This window comes from Eleutherodactylus coqui, chromosome 3, assembly GCF_035609145.1.
Source record: "Eleutherodactylus coqui strain aEleCoq1 chromosome 3, aEleCoq1.hap1, whole genome shotgun sequence".
NCBI classification, from domain to species: Eukaryota; Metazoa; Chordata; class Amphibia; order Anura; family Eleutherodactylidae; genus Eleutherodactylus; species Eleutherodactylus coqui.
In genome coordinates, this window is record NC_089839.1 from 135,672,552 (window position 1) to 135,697,875 (window position 25,324).

Here is a 25,324-nt window from a genome sequence, read left to right on the forward strand (position 1 = left end):
CACGACACTCGGCTTCTGTAATGAATCCCTGGCACCGCAGTGTTAAGTCACCGTTGCATCCAGTGATTGGTTGAAGCAGTTAGGTTTAAACATGTCATCACTGGATGCCAGTAGGTGTCAGCACGGGAGGAGAAGGGGATTGGCAGGGTATTCTTTATTTCATAGTAGTTGGAAAACCAGTTTAAACTGGAGGTTTGCTGTAAACGTTTGCAACCAAGCAGCTACCTAAGAGGCACCAGTTGATAACCTCATTGGAATCAACACCTCCACCTAATCATTACAGCAGCTCCATCCATAATTCAATGCTTATAGATTACGCTACAAATTGTCAGATTTACAAGAAGCCGGTGGATCTTAAAGAGGAATGCGGCCCCAGTTCTTAGCCTAGAATAGTGTAGTTTTAGTGTTTCCAACACATTTTTTTTTCATGGAGGTTGATTAAAGCATACCTGTAGTAAAGAGGTTTGAATATTTTCTGCACCTTGCGTAAATGAAGGGGAGCCCAAGACTTTAGAGCTGCCTACTGACGCCTACTCCGCCATTCAGGTCCTAGGAGGCGGACTGCTGAAAAATGAGGCGAGTGAAAATGATACAGCTCAGCCCACCCACCAGGCCGCTCTCCATCTACATACGGCGCAGGAAATATTAAACTTCTTTATACAGGAATGCTTTTATCAACCTCTGTAAAAACAGTATGGGAGACGGAAACAACTCGATTCTAGTGCTGGTATTGGTTTACTAGGCTTAAAATTGGTGACAGGTTCCCTTTAGGTCAACGGCCTCCCACACGTATATTTGGTTTCAACATTAACATAAGTTTCATAAGTCAGTTAGAAGATCTGGTGCCATAAATAGCAAACTTATCAAGACATACATGGTCAGTGGCTAGGAGGAATTGAAACCACTGAAATGCCACTAGTGATTCAGCCAGTCCCATGACCAGTTCCACTTTACCCACAAATATTCACGTAGAACATAGTTTAACATTTGTATGAAAAATAGGTGGCAAATCCTGATGGGTATGTGCTGCATACAGATGCTACTGGATTGCACAGCTGAGGTAAGACACCTTTCCATTCTGTCAGTAACTCCATACATGTAATAGTTCTTCATTGTCAGTGGCAGGCAAAAACATTAAAAAGTGGGTGAGTGGAAAACCCGCATTAAATACTGAAAATATAAATGAAAAAAAAAAAAAAAGTAGTAAAAACACACAAACTGTATAACTGGGTAGATATATAGGAACACGGTAGATGTATCACATGTCCTGGCCTGTGGACGCTTCTGAATACAAACCTGATCCTGAGCAGAAATATGTCAAAAGAAACGTGACTTCACAAGTCCTAATGTGGAAAAATTGTCCACTGAACAGCAGCGGTGTCAGTTGCTGGAGACCAATCTAAATACTTTTATTTGCAAAAAAGGTTAAGAAAACAATGCTTGTCAGTTCTCCGTGAGTATTCCCCTATAGCTTGGTGTGTCGGCCCGGCCGGGGCATTAGGGAGGCGGAGGTTGAGGCGGTGGCGGAGGCGGCTGCGTCCTCCGCTTCTTCCAGTTCTTCCTGCAGCTCCTGGCTGACACTGGATTGGAGGGCAGCAGGCGTCAACCATTCCTTAGGTAGACAGCTTTGTAAAAAAGGTACACAAGAACTAAAGTATGCCAACCGGTTCACCCAACGGGGAATCTCCTTACCACAAAGGATCTGCAAAAAGAAATACAAAAAATGTGGTTAACAATACTTAGGTTGAACTTTGACTCCTATAAAGAGGCTGACATTTCCAGAAATTAATCATTTTTGGTATGAGCCAGCACTACTCTGGCCTACTCTTGCTGTCCAAAATGCTGGTAAACCAGAAAGAATCCCAGATGGCCCACATTCCAACAGTTTGAAATCTGGGACGGAACCTTTGTTATGTACTATGTAACATCATCTAATACATAAACTACCTTAGGGCTGGCTAACACAAGCGGAATTTCTTTGCATATTACACGTACATAATATATGGTGAATGAAGTTAATCAAAGTACATTGATTTTCATTGATCCAATCACACTTGCACCTTTTATTTATTTATTTATTTTTTTAACAAAATACCCCAAAACAAAACACAGCAGGTTTTATTTTACTGTGTATTGTGTAAGAAGGCCCTTTTGTTCTTTATTGGTGCGTACAAGATGCTATACATAAGCAATGTCACTAAAGGCCCTTTTACACATAACGAGTGTTGGGCAAACGATGCCCGACACTCGTCCCCGTGTATACTCGCTCCCATGCTGCTACACGGGAGCGTGTATCACTGGCTTGCTGACAGCGCAACCAGCAGGGCGGCTGGAGATTTCTCTCCTCGCTCTTCCCCGCCCCTCTGCAGGTCACTGTAAGCAGCGTCCGTTCAGTAATGAATGGCTACCCGTTACCCTGAACAGAGTGTCGTATGGACAAGAGTGTCAATTTCTGCATGCTTTTACACGGGACAATTATTCAAAAACCTGTGTAAAAGGGCCTTAAGTGACAGAGCGGTAAAATAACGCTGCTGTACGTGGCAATACTGCAGTAAAACTCTGTTTTACCATACTTGTGTAAGCCTGGCCTTATGCTGGTGGTTTCCAAGGCGGGAAGGAGTGGGATATATTTTTCTATACGGCCATTGTGCCGACTTTCTTCCATCTGGTCAAGACTTCCATGCTCCTCCACATACATATTTGGTTAATACCACTTTTTAGAATGTCATAAAATTTGCTTTTATATTGACATATTTGATAACTGTTTTATTAAAAAGTTTTAAAAAGGGGTTTTCCCCATTACTTAAAATTGCTCCAATCCCCTCTGTCCTGCCTGGTTGCCGCTGGCCAGGCCATGTAACTGCTGCAGCCAATCACTGTCTACAGAAGATCACTGGTGGTCAATGATTGGCTGCTGCAGTCACATGTATTGGTCAGTGGCAACCAGGAAGGATAGAGAGGCTGTGGAGTAATTTTAGGTAATAGGAAACCCCCTTTAAGTTGGGTCAGTAGTCTCTTATGGCTTTGTTCACATGAATTAAAAAGTTGCCCCAGAAGTCAGTAAAGTTTAACTGATAAAAGCAGGTTTGGTTGTTAAGAATACGATAGACTTGTTACTTTGAATTCTGACAGGTGATCAATTGCTAGCCAGAGGAATCCGCCACCAAAACAGCGTGTCTGAAAACAGGAATCTTGTGGGGCGAGAGTGGTAGCAGTCTATTTGTCAGTCTTCTAATTGTGACTGTGCATTGTCAATACAGTCAGAAAAAGTTGTAGGATTTAATTTCCAGCAAATAGTAGATCATCATCTGTGAAAAAGTTATTCTGTTTGTGCTCGTTTGGGGCACAAGAAAAAAAAAAAAAAATCCAAGGCGACTAATTTTGAGGCACTCCATATTTGTGATTTTGATCGAGCTAATCACCCCTGGAAAGTGAGCAGGTTTTATAGAATGGTGCAGGACTTTGTAATTCGGCTAAGCACATGATATATCTATATGGTCCTCACCTAAATGCATCAATAGATAGCTTTGATGGCTATTGTGAAGCATCTAAGAGGAAAAAGTAGAAAGTTATAATATATAGAAAAAAAAACAAACAAAAAAAAAACGGACAAAACCAAAGAGGATCACAGAAAAATCAAGCACTAGCAGAAAGTCATGAAGACATACCTGTAATCCTGCCGTGTGTTTCATGTTACTGCATGAGATGTTAAAATAGGATCCCATATAGATAGTAAATGCAATTGCCCCATGTGAAGAACGCAAAATGCACATCAGGATTGGGGCTCGTTCACATGGCCATATGTGTACGATGCTGCAAGTGTTCTCCTGCAGCGCTGTACACATTACAGTCCATACACTCTGCCGGGAGAGAGCGCGTAGGACCCTGTGACACATGCGAATGACACTCATGGACATGCGCAGTGTGGATTTCCCCCCCCCCCCCCCTTTAATTCCCTGCTCTGTGTATGGAAATGCTGCCCACTTGCAATGTATTGCACAGACAGCGGATCACATGCAGCCATTGACAAATTTAGAATTGTATAGTTACGTAATTTTATTACAAGTTGGATGAATATTCAAGACCTTCAACTAGTGCACGTTTCTTCCTGTAATCCTCTTTGTTCCTTTGTGTATGTGTAGTTTTTATATGGTGTAATAAATATATATAGCATTATACTCCTTTTCTTTTGGTTTTGAGGGTTTAGTAGGAGTAACATGGCCTACAGTGGATCGACAAACTTCGTTTAAAGCCAGAAAATGACTCAAAGAGCAGCACAAATCCCTGTCTGCTCGCAGCAAGTGTAGATTTCATCTTCTGGCTTTACAGCAGACAAAAGTGTGCCCAGTTTATTGTACCTTTTACTCCAATAAATGTTTGTTAATAAAGCTTTCCTTGCATCTTCAGTTTTGGCTACACAATCATTTGACTTTCTATAGAATATGGACATAATCGCTTATAGGTTAGGCCAAGTTTCACGCAGAGGTATATGTTGGGAAAGACATTGGGCATATGCTATACAGCGGCATATAACAGAGGCCTCCCTTTGGAGGTATACATAGCCCACTGACTATACTGATAGTTTAGGAAAGGACGTTATGTACATGTAACCTGCCCAAAAGCTTGTCCGGAGTGTCCCCTTTTGGCACATGTTGGGTTGGTACATGGTAGAGGAGCCCTTCAGCATACTGTTTGGCCATAGCAGGATGTGCCCAGGTTGCACCATTAGTTTGGGGTTTGTTGCAGAAATCTGTCCAACTTGTTAAAACCACTATTACCCTTCCTCTACTACAGTACGAATCCCATCCAAAACGTATGGAACAGATTTTTCAGTTGCAGGAAGGCCTTCAGCCCGAGGGGGTGCAGAACTCCTCATCTTTGAATCTTTAGGTCCTATCAATGTGAAGAGTTGTTGATGTAAATGCCAACCCTGACAAACCATTCCCAAGATCCAGGCCGCCCATACACACGGTGCAACCATATCACAGAGAACTCTAATTCGGTTTTTAGGAATCCCAGAGGTCCTAATGATAAGCTGTGAGATTCTCAGACGCGAATACCCTGTAGTTCTCCCCGCAATGATTATTTAAGAAAGAAACACTGATTTACCTCAGATAAAGCAGATGAGAAGTGGTTGCAGTTTTTGTGCATGAGATGGTAGGCATTTCCTTTGAATTCCTTCCCAAGTTCTTCAACAATTTTTTCTATGTCATTCTCAGTGAAATCTGTGCTTCCCAAAGCGATCGCTTCCCTAAAAGAAACCGTTAGAAGTCAATAAGTTCTCCCAACTTTAAGAATCAATTTGGTAATAGGGTCGAGTCACAAAGTCTTCAAGGAACTGCAAGCAGTCAGAATAGGTAAAGTTGCTGAAACAATATCTAAAGTTATCCCCTGTCCACAGGATGGAGTATAACTGATCAGTGAGGGTCCAACCACTGGGACCCTCACAGATCCCAATACTCCCCGCATGAATGGAGCAGAGGTCACACATCTGTGCTGATGCTCCATTCATGTGAGGACTGTCAGGTCCCCTGGTCTCTGGTTGGGGGGGGGGGGTCTGACCACTGGGACCCCCACTGATCCTAAGTTGCTTCCTATTCTGTGGATGGGGATAATCAGATCATGGTACAACCACTCTAAGCAATGCTGAGCTAAACTGCACATTCATTCCCAAGACAGTCCAGGCATTTAGGGGATCCCAAGCAGAGGGGTCTCACCGACTTCTGTATCTCAAAATAATGTACAAGGAGGTGCCCAAAGAAACAAATAGTCTTCTGGGGGGCAGGTGTTACTACTACAGGCTTCTGTCATTAGGTGAAGGTCTGCGGACCTTCTGAGGCGGTACGCCAGCGGATGTTGTTGGGAAGGTTACATTCAGCTCCAGCAATTTTTTTTCTTTTCAAAAAGTTGCAGTTTTCTCCTGTTTTGTGATGGTGGACTGGAAAAAGTTGCACTGAGTGAGATTGGGTGAATATGGAGGGTGATGCGAGGGAAATGGGGTCCATGCTAGGTTTTTTGGGGGTCAGAAATTCCTTAAAACACTCAGCGCTGTGTGGGCAAACAGAATCTTCCATGTTTTTGAGCAGTAGAAAAGCAAACAAAATTTCACAGCGGTGTGTTTGTAAGAAACGGCCATCACAAAGTAGACAAAATAACTGAACTGGTTGAAATAAAAATAAAATCAGTGCAGTCGAAAGGAACCTTCCCCAACGTAACATTCCTGTTTCTATTGGGCACCCCCTCATAAACAGGCAGAGGTGGTTATCATGATAAACACGCTCAACTATCTATATGGAGAACACACAGCCGTGCTGCTCCTTTACTGAGAACAGGGCTTTGGAGGGGAGGAGGGAGATTCTTAGTATCAATGGATGCAAACAAGTCAGACCCTCAAGCTCTTTCACAAAAGTCTGCTCCTTGTGACAGTACCCCAAGCCTGAACTCACACACTGCCCCTTACCACTTTTACTTTTAACCCCTTGAGTGGCGGGTTTCCTACCACCTTGTCGTGCCCACCAGGGCAGGTTTTTTAAATGGTCTAATCATTTAATTTCAACTAATTTTCCAATCGAGTTCCAAGAGCCATAACTTTTTCATATTCCATTGACCCAGCCATATGAGGGCTTGTTTTTTGCGGGACAAGTTGTACTTTTTGATGGCATCATTTTTGGGTATATATATATATTTTTGTAAAAACAAAAAATGTAGGGAAATTGGGGGGAGGGGAGAAATCCTGCCATTTGTTTTTTGGATTTCATTTTTACGGCGTTCGGCGTGCAGAATAAATGATAACATTTTTTTTGCCATTTTCGTACATTTAAAACATTTCTTTTTCTTAAAGGTCTGCTTTTGTGGCGCCACATTCCAAGAGCCGTATAATTTATTTTTTCCATTGTCAGAGCTCTAGAAGGCCTTGTTTTGTGCGGGATGAACTCCAGTCTTCATTTATTACATTTTTGGGAACATGTAAAATTTTGATCGCTTTTTATTCCATTTTTTCTAGTGGCAAGATTAACAAAATCTGTAATTCTGGCATGTTTTTTTTTTCACTGCATTCTCTGAGCAGTATAAATAATTTAGGGGATATTTAGGGGTTAAATAACATTAACTTCCTTCTTTGGGTCATTATGAACGCGGGGATACCACGTGTAATTTTTCTTTACATTTTTTAGTTTTGGCGTTTATTTTTTTTTTTACTATTTTTTTTCTACTTTAGACTTGCATAATACTTTTTTTCTTTTTAATTCTTCTAATACTCTGCTATGCTAAGGCACAGCAGTGTAGACAGAATCTGAGAGTCATAGCCTAAAGTGGCAGACCCAGAGACTATATCCAAAAGCCTCCGGGTGCCACAGAGACCCATCAGGTTGCCCTGATCACAGCCCTTTACATGCTGCGGTCGCACAGACCACGGCATGTAAAGCGTTAAACAGCAGAGCTTGGAGGTTTTCTCCGTTCTCTACTGTAAGAGCTTGGTGCCCAGCTATGCTCTGACAGCCGATCACCAGCTCTCCCTGCTACAGGGACCATCGGCCGGCTTCTGGCAAGCCAATGGTCTTCCTGCTTCTTTTTTTTTTTAAAGTCCTGCACTGTTCTCTGTGGGACTGTGCAGGTTGGTGTGTGTGTGCGTGTGCGCGTGGGGGGGGGGGGGGGGGTCTTACCACAGCCGTGTTTCTGCGATTTTGTAGCGTTGGTGATGCGTTTTTCTTGGGAAAAATTGTGCATCGCTTCGCTGCCAGCGACAAGCTCGCACAATTTTATTCAAATTCTGCTCAGCCAATCACGTTGTGCAGGTGGGATTTATGAATTAGCCAATCAATGGCGCAGCTCAGCCAATTCATAAATCCCACACCTCAACGTGATTGGCTGAACAGAGTTTAAAGAACGAGTCACGTTGAGGTGGTGGGATTTATGAATTGGCTGAGCTGCGCCATTGATTGGCTAATTCATAAATCCCACCTGCACAACATGACTATTTTCAAAATCTCCTCAGCCAATCAATGCAGAGCTGAGTGAACCAAGCACAGCCATCGCATTGGTTCATCAAACACTGATTGGTTCATCCAGCGCTACCCAGCCAATCAGAGCATCGCTTCCCGGAGGCGGGATTTTTGAATCCTACAACCAGGAAGTGATCTTCTGTGGGAGCATGAGGACTGCAGGACGCACTGCGGAGCTCCGGACAGAAGCAGGAGGACCCAGACTGAGCCTGCCAAGTATGCCTTTTCTCAGAAAATGCAGCTATGGCTTATTTTAGGGGTAGGGAAACATATCGCATTGCACAAGAATCGCTAGTTCGTGAAATGCAATGCGATAAACAAGGAGGCTCCATAGGGAAACATGGGCTTTAAAAAAAATTTAAAAAAAACAAAAACACGCAAATAGCTCAAATAAAGACCATGCCGCAATTCTTTTCCACTCACAACATATCATAGAAAACATTGCGAGTGCGAAGGAACCCATTGGAAACCACATGCTTCATGTGGGTCATTCCGTGTCAGTTCAATCAACGCTCCCGGTCGACCATCTCAGATTTCAATGAAACTTTGCACAAAGATAGAACCTGGCCCTAAACTAAGATAGCCAGAATATTAGGCTTCAAAGTGCTTTGGTTCACGAGCTACAGGTCTTAATCTAGGGGGTTGTCTTGTGATTACAGCGCACAACCTGAAAAAAGTGGCGATTTCAATCCATTGCCAAGCCAGTTCCAATGACTCTAGAGCAATGAAACTTCACACACTAGGAGAACTTTTGGTGATGAATCCAGCTAAGCTACTCAGACTGCCACTCTTCTTATCATTCTGCCACCATTGCATGTCAAAGTAGCTGAAAAATTCTATCGCGCAAAATAAAACTCATATTTTAAGCAGTAATAACTCATAATCAATGCAATCCAACTCAGCTATGAATTTATCAATGTGTACTCCATAGAAATGGTTCTCATTATTCACATTATGGACCCAAAAGGATGCATAGCTCTTAAGATACAATGAGTCAAAAATGGCAAAAAAAACCAACACTTTTTTGCTAATTTTTCCCTTTTTCAAAGGCGAAAATCGGAATGTACTCCATTTTTATTTTTTTTTCATTTTTGTTCTATTTGAAAGAGAATTTTTTGCTCTACAAGATTCGATGTTTTTCATTTTGTTCCCAGACCTTCTAGATGGGAAAATATCAATGCCTGTGAAGGTCCTATGCACTCACGGAGGTCAAATAATAAAATAAGTGTAAGTTTTGCATGGATGTATAATTAGTAGAGATGAGCGAACGTACTCGGTAAGGGCGATTTCGCAATCGAGCACCGCGATTTTCGAGTACCTCACTACTCGGGTGAAAAGTACTCGGGTGTGCCGGGGGGGGGGGGGGGGGGGGGGGGCAGGGGGGGCGCGGCAGAGCGGGGGGTAGCAGCGGGGGAGCCCTCTCTCCCCCTCCCCCCCACTCCCCTCTGCAACCCCCCGCTCACCCAAGTACTTTTCACCCGAGTAGTGAAGTACTCGAAAATCGTGGTGCTCGATTGCGAAATCGCCCTTACCGAGTACGTTCGCTCATCTCTAATAATTAGTTTAGAAATCATGAGAAGGTAAATTATTTTTGGAATGAGACAGCTTTTTGTGCTCAAAAAACTTATATGTGATCAAAAATTGCATGGCGAGTTCAGGTGAGCCACAAGCTTTGGCCTAAGATGGTCAGAATATCATTGAGTGTTGCATAATGATTGTGGTATATTACAGTGATCACTGGGCTTATTTAGCACTCTATCCATATTGGATACTAAGATTATCTAAGGCTAGCATTTGTGTAATAAATACCGTTATTTATTACACAAATGCTAGCCTTAGATAATAATCTTAGTATCCATATATAGTTCTCTATTGCCCCCCAGGTGCTGCTCGCCTGTTTTTGGACCACTTTGCTGCCAGGCTCCCCCACTTCCTATCCTGTGAAATTCCAACCCTCATCTTAGGTGATTTTAACATCCCCACTAATGACCCCAACTCCCCATCTGCCTCTCAGCTTCTTTCACTCACCTCCTCCCTTGGTCTCTCTCAAATAACAGCCTCTTCCCCTCACAGGGATGGCAATACTCTGGATCTGGTCTTCCTCCGGCTCTGCTCTGCTGCCAACTTCACTAACTCCCCTCTCCCGCTCTCGGATCATAACCTCCTCTCTTTCTCTGTCACGCTCCCTAACATCTCTCCAGACCCACCTACCTACAGTACCTACAGGAACCTTAAGGCCATTCACACCCAGAACTTTGCTGAATCCCTACAGTCCTCTCTGTCCACCATCTCTCTCCTCGCCTGCCCCAACCTGGCTGCCGCTCACTACAACACCGCTCTCAAACATGCCCTGGATGAAGCGGCGCCCCCCAGGACCTGAGCCATCCGATGTAGACCACGGCAACCCTGGCTCACGCCTCAAACGCGCTTCATCCGGCGGTGCTCTAGAAGTGCTGAACGGCTGTGGAGGAAATCGCAAACGTCCGCAGACTTCCTCAACCTTGCCCAGAACCTACAACCTTGCCCTCCACCATGCCAAACAAGTCTATTTCACCTCTCTAGTCTCCTCACTATCCCACAACCCTAAACGTCTCTTTGATACTTTTCACTCCCTTCTCAGCCCTAAACCACAGCCCCCGGTGACGGATCTCAGTGCCGAAGAGCTGGCTGCTTACTTCAAAAAGAAAATTGATGACATCCGTCAGGAAATAACTTCCCAACCCCAGACTAGCCCTGACCCTAGTCTTGTCAGCACTGCATCTAGCTCCTGCTCACTGTCTGTACTCAGACCAACAACAGAGGAAGAAGTCTCCAAATTGCTCTTCTCTGTTCGCCCCACCACCTGCGCTAGCGACCCCCTCCCTTCACACCTCCTCCGTTCCTTCTCCCCAGTGGTCATCTCCCATCTCACCACTATATTCAACCTCTCTCTCTGACCTCTGGCATCTTTCCCTCTTCTTTCAAACACGCCATCATATCCCCACTGCTAAAGAAGCCGACTCTGGACGCGACTGATGCTGCCAACTACCGACCCATCTCAAACCTCCCCTTCATCTCCAAACTACTAGAACGCCTGGTTTACTCCCGCCTTGTAAGCTACCTATCAGAGCACTCTCTCCTAGACCCCCTACAGTCTGGCTTTCGACCTCAACACTCGACAGAAACTGCCCTTACAAGGGTATCCAATGACCTACTGACAGCCAAATCGAGGGGCGATTACTCCCGACTGATCCTCCTCGACCTCTCCGCAGCATTTGACACTGTTGATCACAAACTCCTCCTCAGTATGCTACGCTCCATTGGCCTAAAGGATACTGCCCTCTTCTGGTTCTCTTCCTACCTATCTGACCGCTCTTTCAGTGTCTCCTTTGCTGGCTCTACCTCCCCTCCTCTTCCCCTTGCTGTTGGGGTCCCCCAGGGCTCTGTCCTCGGCCCCCTTCTTTTCTCTATCTACACAGCCCCTATTGGACAAACCATCAGGAGATTTGGCCTCCAATACCACCTGTACGCTGATGACACCCAGCTATACACCTCTTCCCGTGACATCTCTGCACCTTTACTCCAAAACATCACTGTCTGTCCGCTGTGTCTAACACCATGTCCTCTCTCTACCTAAAACTAAACCTCTCTAAAACTGACCTGCTGGTATTTCCACCCTCCACTAACAGACCTCCTCCTGACATCTCCATCTCAGTGTGTGGCGCCACCATAACTCCTAGACAACATGCCCGCTGCCTTGGAGTCATATTTGATTCTGATCTCTCTTTTACCCCCTACATCCAATCTCTGGCCCGAAAATGTCAGCTGCACCTCAAGAACATCGCAAGAATCCGCTCTTTTCTCACTGTGGACACGCTAAAAACGCTTACTGTTGCCCTCATCCACTCCCGGCTCGATTATTGCAACTCGTTGCTGATCGGCCACCCCTGCACCAGACTCTACCCTCTCCAATCCATCCTGAATGCGGCAGCCAGGCTCATCTTCCTGTCCAGCCGCTACTCGGACGCCTCGGCCCTGTGCCGGTCACTGCACTGGCTGCCCGTTAAATACAGAATTCAATTTAAACTCGCCACCTTCATCCACAAAGCCCTCCACAGTGCAGCGCCCCCCTATATCGCCTCCCTCATCTCAATCCATCAACCAGCCCGGGCTCTCCGCTCTGCTAATGAAACCAGACTGAGTGCCTCTTTAATTCGAACTTCTCATTCCCGCCTCCAAGACTTCTCCAGAGCAGCACCGGTCCTCTGGAACGCACTACCAAAGGCTACCTGAGCAATCCAGGACTCGCAGAACTTCAGGCGTGCTCTAAAAAACACACCTCTTCAGGGAGGCATACCAAATTCCCTAAACAAACCCCTCTGTACTCCGCCTGATAACATGCTCCCTGACCTACTGACTGCAATCCCTGCTAGCCATCATAAACCGCTCCTGCAGTCATACTGTTTCTGCCGTCACACGGCTAAATGTCTGACCATTGTCTGTGTATATCACCCCTCACTTTCCACCTCGCCATACAGTGCACATCTCCACCTCGCCATACCGTGCACATCTCCAGCCCCTTTACCTTCTGTATCACCTCATTACTTCTAGTATGTAAGCTCGTTGGAGCAGGACCCGCCCCCCCCTATTGTTTCCATCAATTGATTACTATGTAACCGTGGGTCTGTAATGTTTGTACTTTTGTCTTTCTGTATCCCCCTGTCTATGTAAGCGCTGCGGAATATGTTGGCGCTATACAAGATTATTATTATTATTATTATTCTCCAATATGGATAGAGTGCTAAATAAGCCCAGTGATCACTGTAATATACCACAATCATTATGCAACACTCAATGATATTCTGACCATCTTAGCCCAAAGCTTGTGGCTCACCTGAACTCGCCATGCAATTTTTGATCACATAAGTTTCTTGAGCACAAAAAGTGGTCTCATTCCAAAAATAATTTACCCTCATGATTTCTAAACTAATTATACATCCATGCAAAACTTACACTTATTTTATTATTTGACCTCCGCGAGTGCATAGGACCTTCACAGGCATTGATATTTTCCCATCTAGAAGGTCTGGGAACAAAATGAAAAACATCGAATCTTGTAGAGCAAAAAATTATCTTCCAAATAGAACAAAAATGAAAAAATAAATAAAAATGGAGTACATTCCGATTTTCGCCTTTGAAAAAAGGGAAAAATTAGCAAAAAAGTGTTTTTTGCCATTTTTGACTCATTGTATCTTAAGAGCTATGCATCCTTTTGGGTCCATAATGTGAATAATGAGAAACATTTCTATGGCGTACACATTGATAAATTCATAGCTGAGTTGGATTGCATTGATTATGAGTTATTACTGCTTAAAATATGAGTTTTATTTTGCGCGATAGAATTTTTCAACTACTTTGACATGCAATGGTGGCAGAATGATAAGAGTGGCAGTCTGAGTAGCTTAGCTGGATTCAGCACCAAACGTTCTCCTAGTGTGTGAAGTTTCATTGCTCTAGAGTCATTGGAACTGGCTTGGCAATGGATTGAAATCGCCACTTTTTTCAGGTTGCGCGCTGTAATCACATGACAACCCCCTAGATTAAGACCTGTAGCTCGTGAACCAAAGCACTTTGAAGCCTAATATTCTGGCTATCTTAGTTTAGGGTCAGGGTCTATCTTTGTGCAAAGTTTCATTGAAATCTGAGATGGTCGACCGGGAGCGTTGGTTGAACTGACACGGAATGACCCACGTGTGATATTGTTGCTCGTGTAAAAGCTGCCTGAGGGCTTATTTAGACGACCGTATATCGGCTTGGTTTTCACGCCAATGACATCATATAAGATGAAACAGTCTAGAGAAGAAAACCTGCAGTCGAGTCCTATAAAAGCCAACTAATTGCATGCAGGTGCCCTACATGGCCCTCAGCCTCAAGCAAATAACCCTGTTGTGTGTGACATCTCGTTTGTGTTTGGATGCAGTCCGGCGTTTCCTTTGAGATGCTAGAAGCGTTAGTCCGGGGTGCTGCGGCTCTCCTCCCACATGCTCAGACCAAGTCGGGCTTTTATACTTTGCTGTAGACAGGAGTCCTGATATTTAGGTGCAAGTTTTACAATATTTGGATAAATAAATACCTGGGGCGACAAGATAATTATTATTTTTATTATCCAAGGAGCAGGAGGTCTGTGTAATACTGGCGTAATTAAACATCAAAAACTCACCCACTTCCCCTGTAATTTTTGTTGCCAATAGCAGCCAATCACAGCTCATCTTTCACTTGTTATACTGCTGAGGTAAAATGAAAGCTGAGCTGTGATTGGTTGCTATGGGCAACACAGATTTCCTTTTGGACAGCTTTCATAAGAGTGGGTGCTGGGTTCATTTCTGTGTGGTACATAGTGGCTTAGGGCTGGTGGGAAGCTGTGTGGTAGTTGGAGCAGAGGAGGAGGTGGTTTGTAAGATATTATGTGAGGAGCAGGAGGTCTGTGTAATAGATTAGTGTATGATGAGGAGGTAGTCTGTGTTACACAAGACTAGAATAAAAACCTTCTGCTCAAGTGCAATTCTGGCATTCTGCCCTCTCCACCCCAGGGGTAGTGGGGCTGTGTTATCCCCACCAAATTTGTTGCCATGGGATGAGTTATATATGTACCAAGTTGGGTTGAAATTGCTCCAGGCATTCATGATAGTTTATAAAAAGAAAAAGGGTTTAGTTTTTTCTTTTAAAACAGGATTCTTTGTCTCTTCAAGAGGCTTAAAGATGTAATTGTACCACTTATATATATATATCAGTGTGGTGTAATTTTCACTGATCAGTAATCAGCATCCGATGGACCGGCATGCCTGGCAGATCCAGAGGCCTTAAGAGGCCCCCGATGCAAAGTTACTTAAGTATATACTGTATGTTGTGTTTCTTGTTCAATAAAAAAAAAAATAAAAAGAAGAGGCCCCCGCCTGCCATGGCAATCTATCGGTACCCCATGATCACATTGCGGAGTGCTGATGGACAACAGGAGGAGCTCCCTTCCCATCACCGGCTTACATTACGTGATCGTGGGATGTAAGTGGTTAAGTGGTGGGGAACAGAGATTTCTCAGCTGTTAGTGTAGAATTACTTCTTTCATCCGACATCTGGGACCCGGCTCTACTTGGCATGGGATTCCTGTGCAGGCCTTAGATTAGGCCACCGTATAAACATGGAAGACTAGCCCAAAACCGCATGGGTTTTCATGGAGGTCACTAAGGTGTTAGAGAACGTATATTCTTGTGTATACCTGTTTAAATTGATGTACCATTTATGAGTGGTTTATCTTGGTACCTCTTCCCGTAATACTGTTATTATGCTTTTGATTTTGCAGAGAGTGCACAGTCTCCTCACACCACATGTGTCCCCATAGGTACCAGAGATGTCCCCCCAACTCGCACCGGATGCTTCCCTATCGCTACCAGAACTGCCCAACTCACATGCATGTGTCCCCATCAGTATCAGAACTGTCCCCCAACTCGCACTGCAGAGACTCCGTGTGGAGCTGCATCTCAGATTACACTGGAGATTCTGCCCATAGAGTGCGGATCTAGGAATTTTATAACTGCAACTAATTATTGTAGCACGCGCCTGCTATATCATTACACTGGTATTCTGCCAAGATAAAATTATCCCTTATCCACTACCTTGGTAAGTGAATGCAGCCGCAGTGTGCAGGCTTGGCCACCACTCCTTCCATATCAACACAAGTGCGACAGATAGCTGAGCACTTCAGCTTTGTCATAGTCAACAGTACCCTTGAAATTTGTGGAGCAGCGGCTGAGCAGGGAAACATGAGACCCTTAGTTCTGGGGATCAGTGGGGTCCCAGCAATCAGTTAATTCCCCATCTTCTGAATGACTGGGCATGAATGTTTGTCTCCCTGATCGGCCCATGTAAATACGCTGTTTATGTATTTGGTTCATCCCATTCATTTTTATAGGATTCAAAACGGACGCCGCAGTGCATGAGTCTTGCAGGCATACACACCTATTCGGCAGGCTTGAGAACTCACGGTAGCACAAGTTTATTCTACACCCAATCCCAGCAAACAAAAACCAGGTCTACTTACTTAAACTTGAATGTGTCTCCAAGTTCTGTAGAATCCCCGGGGGAGATTTCAAACACACCAGAGAATGGATATGGGTGACCGCCATAAGCAAATTCTGCATGGACAAAAAGCAAGACATTTTATGGTTTATAGGAGCATATTGAGAAGGAGGATAAAATAATAAGGATTCATACAAAACCTATAACCGTATATTAATACACTCTTGGGTGTACTACGCTCTGGCTCTAGAAATACTAATTCCAAATGGACTTGCTATATATGGGGACACAGACTGTTACAGAACCTTTATTCCCCACCCTGGCTGAGAGAGTGTATGAACATACAGTCAGTGACTACCACAAGAGACTAGTGTCCTAAAAGGTTGGGCTGTTCCAGGATTAGACAAAACTTTGTGCATTCAGCAACCTCTATACAAGACGCCACATCTCTCCTCCACCATTAAAATGTGCCAAAGCCTAAGGCCTCCTGTCCACGGAGAAAATGAATTTTAAAAATCTGCGCAGATCTCACGTGCCCATAGGAAATCATTGGGCACCTACAGGTAGTTAAATACCTGCGGATGCCATTTTCCCCTGGCATGCGGATCGCACACATGGGAAAACACCAGCAGCACGCTCCATTTTCTGAGGTATTCCCCACACGGATGGCTTCCATTGAAGCTGTCCGGTCCGCGACACAGCTACGGATGTGCCGCGGATCAGCAGGAGTTTAAAAAAAAAAAAAAAGAACTAAAAAGGCGGCACGTCACATGCGGTCGTCACACTGCCAGCGTCCCGGATGCATCTGCCGTGCAGAAGCAAGAAGATCTGGCCGCAATGGAGGAGACCAGCACTGTGACCAGACAGGTGAGCAAGATGTAATTTTTGGCATCGTGGCTGCGGGCCGGGTGGAATCTGCGGCGGGATTCTGCACTGGGAAAGAGTGCGTGCCCAGGGACACGGGGCCTTCAGATACACTTCAGTAACGTTTACAACCAGCAATATTCCTGCTTCCACCAGTTATACAAGCAGCTACCGGCCCTTTCCCCTTTATTTCGTAAGCTCTTATGGGAAGCGCCCTCTGTCAGTTAGCCGGTGGTTATTGCACTCATTTCTATATTTAGTCATGTTAGACATTTAAACCTCTGTCTTCAGCAGCGCTTGGAGCACTAAAGGCGCTATAAGCCCCACAAACACAGATTTATAACAATTGCAGTACATTTAGAATAATGTAATAGAAGAGGACGTACCTCTACCGTAGACCTGAATACCCGAGTGAAAGACGCCAATCCCCAGGGAGGAGGTGTACTCGTTGATCCAATACTAAAAAAGATGAAAGACGGAACCTTATCAAGCTATAGAAACACAGAACAAGCCATTTGTTCAGCCCCTCAGGTGAGGCGATGCCTGTAACCACATCCTTGTATGGGCACACAAGCATTGATGTAAAAGCACTGGCGTTCTGTCTTCGAATTCAACCAAGGGCAACATCTGCATGGAGTTTGTATGTTCTCCCTGGATATATATTGGGTTCCTCCCATGCTCCCAAGTGGGGTGGGAAGGGGCCCATGTGTAAATGTTTTTGAGATGGGGAGTTTCAACGGAGTCCCATAGGCGATACCGACTGATGCAAGTACTGACAATGTGTGCAGAACATGCTACGGTCATACAGGCAAGAGAAATACAACAAACATTGGACACAGAATATTGACGCAGTTACTAGATCCTTCTCTATTACAGGCCAAAAACTCAAAAAAAATAAATAAATAATCGTCAAATAGTACTATGTGGCCATGAGTATGACCAGAAAATACATACATGAAAACCGCATGTCTTAACACCCCAATGCAAATCAATGGGGTTTAAGCTGTCCTTATTTATGCATGTAAATGAGCCCTCACAATTACAAACGCCCCTTTGAAGGCAACCATAATGTTGAGGATTTTGACACCGCTGGTCCAGAGGATGAGGGCAGGGAGAAGCCAGCGCAGCGCTGTCCTATAAGGCCTCCTGTCCACGGCCGTTGTGGAATATCGCCAGCGATATTCCGCCGCGGGGAAGGAGGGGGGGGGGGGGGGGTGTGGGTTCACTCAATTCTGACAGATAGGCTCACCACGGAGAATCACGGCATGTGGGCGCTATGGAAAGTGTTTACTGCGTTACATGCGGCCGGATTATCGCCGCGGGTAACAATGAACAAATGCCCATGGACAGGCAGCTTGGTTCTGATTCGGACTTATAGAGTATGGGTACTTTTACATGCAACGAGAAATTGTTCACTTGAGCGATCATCCGAGTGAACAGCGTTTGCTCAGGTGGTCAGTTGAAACGCTGAGTGTTCAGTTCTCTGTACCTGTCAATGAGAACAGCTGAATGATCAGTGTTAAAACTAAACAATTAGTGAACGAGCCAACGATGAGGGTTATACTTTAATGAAATGAACAATAAGTGAACAAATTACCATTCGTCGGTCAGTTGTTGGCCGCGGTTACACTGAACGTTATCGTTCAAATGCAAAGGTTCCAGCGATTTTTCTTCTCTTTTCTCTCAATCGTTTCGTATAAAAGCACCTGTTTATTCCCAAACACCTCAGGGTTTCAGACTACAACATACAAGGACTCGCCATACATGCCCGCCGCTCCCGGGCTACACGCAGACTCGCCATACATGATGAAATCAATGGGGCCTTGCAAGACATGCACTCGATATTCGAGTGGAGTCCGCTCTATCTTTGTCCGTTTAGCGCACCGCATCACCCATTACAATGATGGAGAGCACTAAAACACGCTGTTGGCTGCAAGGAGCTGCGGCCAGAAGTAACATCACAGCAAAGTCCTGCGTTCATATGCAAGAGCGGCCTTAGACGCCTCCAACAAAAGGAGTGCTTTCAATATTAGTGGTTTTATGGTCAACACACACACACGAATGGAAACTTGACGCCTTAGTGACCCCTTTTAAAAAATTATAACTCCTTGATTTATCCATCAATGTAGCTGGATGAGGGCTTGTTTTTTGCAGGACGAATTGTATTTTTCAATGGTACTAGATCATGTACCATGTAATGTACTGAAAAACTAACAAAATTCTAGGAATAAAAAATAAAAAAATTATTCTGCCATCTTTGAGTGCATTTTGCTTCTACGGCGCACAAACAGCAACAAAAGTGAAATGATAAGTTTTATGGGTCGGTACGATTACTACAATACCAAACAGGTTTTTTTTCTGTACTAGTATTTTTTCTCAAAAATATAAAAAAAAAAATTTAAAATTAATTTTCTGCTACCATCTTCTGGACGCAATACCTTTTTTTTATTTTACAGTCGACATAATTGTGCGAGGGCTCATTTTTTGCTGGATGGCCTGTAGTTTGCGTTGGTACCATGTTGGAAAACATACGAATTTTGTTTCACTCTTTCTTGGAGACAGGGTGACCAAATGGGAAAAAAAAAACAAAAAAAAACAAAACGCATTTCTGGCTGTTTTTTTCCTGACGTTCACGGTGCGGGGTAAATAATAACAACTTGCAATGCTTTGATCGCTCCTGCAGTATGATGTAATGCCATAGCATTACATCATACTGCGATGTGACAGGCAGTCTATCAAGCCACCCCAAGGGCATGGCTTGACAGGCATTCTGACAAGGTGGCCCCCGGCTGCCATGACACCCGCACGGCTCCCTGCAATCTCATAGTTTGGGGCATTTAAAGGGTCAACATGTGGCTTATCAGAGCTTTTGCCGCCTGTAAGAAACAGCTGGTGCCCGCGATGTATGGAGAGAGATTGCCACGCAATCCCTGTCCACACATACCCCCAGTGCTACAGGCCATCAAAGACGCATCAGTGGTCTGCTAAGGGGTTAAAGGGATATTTCAGGTAAGCAAGTTTGCTGACAAATGAATACTAAAAGTTACAGTTTGCAATGTGGTTCCTCTTTGGATTTTGTGTCTGTTGTTCTATAAACCATCACCTTCTCCTGGGGCTTCAGAAGTGTTTATTGTCAGGTTGCCATTGGCTACAACCTGCAGACATTCCAGCGCTGCAGGTCAGACTTGCTCAGTCGACCAGGGATGGTTTTATCTCTTCAGCCCTTGGAGCCAGATTACTGACCGCTAGAAGGGCAGCACTTAGCGGGGCACAAACAGGAAGGAATACAGAGCAGGGCAATGTGGTAAATGTAATTTCACATTGCATGGCCACCCCATCCCTGCAGCCATCATGGAAAATAGTGATGCAGGGAGAAGTGCTGTGTATAAAGAGGTCCGCACACACAGACCCTTCAGATCTGGAATGTTTTACAGTTTGCTGAACAAGTGGCAGACCCTGTAAGTGTCCTAGTGGAAACCACAAGCACATTTTAAGAATTCCAAGTGGCTAAAAGAAATTTACATTTCAAGTATCTTAATACAGGGTTATCAGCCACTTCATACAGCAGTTTCCTGTGGGACAAGTCGCTTTCCAGCAGACGTCATGAATCAGATTCCCAACACCAGAGAAACCCAAGTAGCAAGAACACCGCGGTGTATATAAGACGCGAGGCTGTCAGTCCCGGCTATGCCCAAGCCACACAACCAAAGCCATGAATTCACAGTTCTCCTTTCCTTCTACTAAACGCACTAAAGGGATTGTCTGCCCACGCTGCGGTAACGGGTGGTGACATGTGCGTGTGGCATAGGTGGCAAAGTCATTTTGCATTTCAGATAAGATGACAGTACACATCTGAGAAAACCATGAACATCCATGAGAGCCAAAGGTCTTGGCTTCTCACCTGCACACGCCAATCTGTGCATCAGATAAAACGTAACATGACAGCTTCACATCTACTGTATTCACACCCAGTGACAAACACCCTGGAGGACCTTTTACCAATCGTAATCTCTGCAAATATTTACTTGGTTACCCCATCAGTGCGTCGTGGCACTTGTCCGACAATTATTGTGTGTGCAGTATCCACACATTATTCCCTGATGCATGGAGGGGACACGTCACACATCTCCTTTCAGCTTAAAGAAAGTCTTTAAAGGGGTTTTTAATGGGGGATAAACCACATTCAAAAAAAACAAAAAAAAAGCAAACAAAAAAAAAAACTAAACAAAACACACTCACTTCCCCGCTTAGAATGGTTGCATTGGTCACATGGTCGTATACGCCAGTGACTGCTGCAGCCAATAGGCGGCCCTGACAGGGCTCATCAGCAAGGTCTCCTAAACCTGCCAGGGATTCTACATTACAAGCCCACATGACGGGTTTATGTAAGGAGACATCGCCTGGCAGAATTTTTTTATTTTTTAACCCCCACCCCCACCCCCACACCCGGCAGTTGCATGTTGGTGAATAAAACTCGGCCCGATATCGCGCTTGGCCGGGTGTAGGAAGCCTTAGACAAAAGGGAGTCTCCTTGGGATCTAACCAGTAGCGCTGCCCGCAGGTCTCTGCCTGTGTTACAGGGGATAAACAAAGGAAATATACAGGGGATAAACTTGCAGAGCTGCTGACTGTATTGGGGTGTTGTAGAGAGGTTGATGGGATTTGGAGATAGTAAGGGAGAGAGGGGGAGAGGTGGGGAAGAAGTAGGTTTTTGGGGGGTTTTTTTGGGAGGGGGGGGGGAAGCAATTACACGATTGGCTTAAAGAGACAGTCACCATCTTTTGCACCCCTCTCTGTGGCAGCACCAGCTAGTGACAGTCACACTAATCCTTTTATGGGCTGCAGCACATACATAGAGGATGGAGGCTAGCCTCACTCACCCCGCCCTCCGGACGCTTACTGACAGTTGTCTGCCTAGTACTGTGCAATCATTGGTGGAGGGCGGGATGGGTGTGGCTAGGCTGGAGCTCATGAATATGCAGGAATAGTTGCATGTCTGGGTGCTACTAATAACATGCGAGTTTCTGTCAGTGTGGCTGGCACAGCTTATGGTGCCCTCAGTGAGGGCTGAAAAAACATGGCGACAGTCTCTTTAAACAGAGCTAGGATTAATTGCATTGTTTGGGTGGGGCAACCATGTGTTTTATGTCCAGCAGGCTGATGCATGCATAAAGGTGGAAAAATTGAGGGGTAATTGTACTCAAAAATATAACTTTTTGAAGTGTTACACTTAAGGTGCATCTACACACAGAGATGATCGCTCAAAAGGCATCAGAAGTTGGCAGTTCGGAGCGATTTTTTTGAATAGGTACTAATGGGCTAAGAAGCCCTTTAGTACTTCATGTGTATGTATTTAGAGAGTAGAGGGTGGTCTGTTCTCTGAATACATTGCTATTCACCAGCGGGACAGTGGCTGTTAAAGAATGTTATCAGCACTGCCCATGGAGAACACAGCGTGCGCTCCGTCTTATCTTATCGTCCTGCGGAATGAGGATTTCATGCGGACCTGAACACAGCGATGGACGATGCACGGTAAATGCACGATGGGCGCTCATTTACACACAACGATTATCGCTTAAAAGATGGCTTAAGCCAATTTTGAGCAATAATAGGTGTGTAAAAGGGCCTTAAATGTCTATTGACACTTTATTATTTTCAATTGCATGTAAAAGGGCCTCCTTTGTTCTTGCACAGGCTGTAATCTCCGACTCCCAAGCAGAACACAGCATGTGGTCCTGTTATCTTCTCTCCGGCTGAACTATGGATTTTAAACTCACCTTACAATCATCGTTCAGCCGAAAAGGTGAACGATGGGCGCGTTTACACGCAATGATTATCACTCATATGCCATCATTTGAATGAATTTTGAGTGATAATCATTGTGTGTAAATGGGCCTTTACATGGCGGCCTTTGTCAGGCTACCAGCTGCCATGGGAAACCATTGATACCTTGTGATCGCACTGCAGGGTGTCCGTGACAGAAGTTTCCCCTTCCCCTGTCCTCTGCTTACATGCTGCAGTTGCTATTGATTGTGGCATGTTAGGGTTAAACTGCCAGGATCTGAGGAGTCTCCGCCACTGGCTGTTGGAGCAGAAGCCGGGCCGTCAGTAGTCAGACAAGCCACCACCTTAGAAGATGTGTGTGCAGGTATAATGCCCAGTAGTGAGGCCAGTAAAAAGGCCTATGAGTGGTCACTAGGGGGTTAACGAGAGCCAAGCAGATAATGGCGCGGCCGCCATCCAATAACCTGCGGGGACGCTGCCCGCTGAACAGGATTGCTGCCACCCTAAAGGACTCACGGATGCCAACAGGCCACCACACCTGCCATCCTTGTAGTCACTTACCAGAGGTGACAGCGCCGTCCCCAGGCCTCAGTGGGGGCTGCAGCTCCACAAGCAGCCGGCAGGTGTTCACAGCGCTGTGGAGCCCCAGGGTGCAGTGCGGCATACTCACCATATCATACACATTGAGGATGACGGGCTGGTTGGCCATCTCTCCTCATGTAACCGGACGGAGCACCGCGGGCCGCCGGAGCAGCTTCTCTCTTCTAGGGCGGTTACAGCGGGGCCATGGCCGGACAGCGGGGGGGAACGGGCGCTTCACAGAGTAGTGAGTGAAGCCGGGCGGAGGCGGTTATATGGCGACAGTACAAGCCGCATCCTCCCCGCCCGCACTCCGGCGCCCGTTATACAAACATGACTGGGATTAAACAATGATACGCCAAAGTAGTTCCGGCGGAGCCGCCGCTGCTCCTTCCGCCACTCCACCGGCTGTAATGTCACTACTGCTAGCTCTGCGGTGACCACTGACGGAAGCCGCGGAGGGACATTTCTATGGGGAGCAGCTGCTGTAGCTGACGGGATGATCGAGGAGGGGAGATGACGTCAGGAGGTGGGCGGGGACTGGAGCCAGCAGGCTGCTCGCACTAGTATGAGCGGGGGCGGATAGACAGAACAGCCGGTGCAGGCGGGAGGATGTTGTAGATGAGATGTGACCATGAAAATGGCCACATATTATACGAGCATTGTAGCTGTAAAGCGTTATTTTTTCATTTATTTTTTGTTCTTGATGGTAGGCACTAGGATAACATTACTCTTCCCAAGGATATCATTACTCTTTCCTAAGATAGCATCACTCTTCCATAGGATAGCATTACTTTCCCCAAGGATAGCATCACTCTTCGCTATGATAGCATTACTCTTCCCACGGATATCATTACTCTTCCCTAGGATAGCATCACTCTTCCCTAGAATATCATTATTCTTCCCTAGGATAGCATCACTCTTCCCTACGATAGCATTACTCTTCCCTAAGATAGCATCACTTCCCTAGGATAGCATCACTCTTCCCTAAGATAGCATCACTCTTCCATAGGATAGCATTACTTTCCCCAAGGATAGCATCACTCTTCCCTATGATAGCATTACTCTTCCCACGGATATCATTACTCTTCCCTAGGATATCATTATTCTTCCCTAGGATAGCATCACTCTTCCCTAGAATATCATTATTCTTCCCTAGGATAGCATCACTCTTCCCACGGATATCATTACTCTTCCCTAGGATATCATTATTCTTCCCTAGGATAGCATCACTCTTCCCTAGAATATCATTATTCTTCCCTAGGATAGCATCACTCTTCCCTACGATAGCATTACTCTTCCCTAAGATAGCATCACTTCCCTAGGATAGCATCACTCTTCCCTAAGATAGCATCACTCTTCCCAAGGATATCATTACTCTTCCCTAGGATAGCATCACTCTTCCCAAGGATATCATTACTCTTCCCTAGGATAGAATCACTCTTCCCAAGGATATCATTACTCTTCCCTAGGATATCATTACTCTTCCCTAGGATAGCATCACTCTTCCCTACGATAGCATTACTCTTCCCTAAGATAGCATCACTCTTCCCTAGGATATCATTACTCTCCCCTAGGATATCATTACTCTTCCCTAGGATAGCATCACTCTTCCCTACGATAGCATTACTCTTCCCTAAGATAGCATCACTTCCCTAGGATAGCATCACTCTTCCCTAAGATAGCATCACTCTTCCCAAGGATATCATTACTCTTCCCTAGGATAGCATCACTCTTCCCAAGGATATCATTACTCTTCCCTAGGATAGCATCACTCTTCCCAAGGATATCATTACTCTCCCCAAGGATATCATTACTCTTCCCTAGAATATCATTACTCTTCCCTAGGATAGCATCACTCTTCCCTACGATAGCATTACTCTTCCCTAAGATAGCATCACTTCCCTAGGATAGCATCACTCTTCCCTAAGATAGCATCACTCTTCCCAAGGATATCATTACTCTTCCCTAGGATAGCATCACTCTTCCCAAGGATATCATTACTCTTCCCTAGGATAGCATCACTCTTCCCTAGGATAGCATTA

The 25,324-nt window shown here is 45.2% G+C and overlaps 1 protein-coding gene across 1 annotated transcript; it reads right to left on the reverse strand.

The window, feature by feature from the left end:
• Positions 1-934: 934 nt before the first annotated feature.
• DESI2 (desumoylating isopeptidase 2) lies at positions 935-23,764 on the reverse strand. Its single transcript, XM_066596116.1, has 5 exons — positions 23,371-23,764; positions 17,303-17,375; positions 16,075-16,168; positions 5,110-5,251; positions 935-1,702 (listed from the first exon to the last, which is right to left on the reverse strand). The coding sequence occupies exons 1-5, from the start codon at positions 23,407-23,409 to the stop codon at positions 1,466-1,468; spliced, it is 585 nt and encodes a 194-aa protein (XP_066452213.1). The 5' UTR covers positions 23,410-23,764; the 3' UTR covers positions 935-1,465.
• Between the last annotated feature and the right edge of the window lie 1,560 nt (positions 23,765-25,324).

Bases quoted from the DNA above. Each gene is read 5' to 3' on its own strand.
- DESI2 (XM_066596116.1), bottom strand. From the start codon at position 23,409: ATGGCCAACCAGCCCGTCATCCTCAATGTGTATGATATG. The intron at 16,169-17,302 runs GTACGTCCTCTT...TTGTCCATGCAG, and splicing joins TATTCAGGTCTACGGTAGAG to AATTTGCTTATGGCGGTCAC. The intron at 5,252-16,074 runs GTAAGTAGACCT...GGTTTCTTTTAG, and splicing joins GGAGACACATTCAAGTTTAA to GGAAGCGATCGCTTTGGGAA.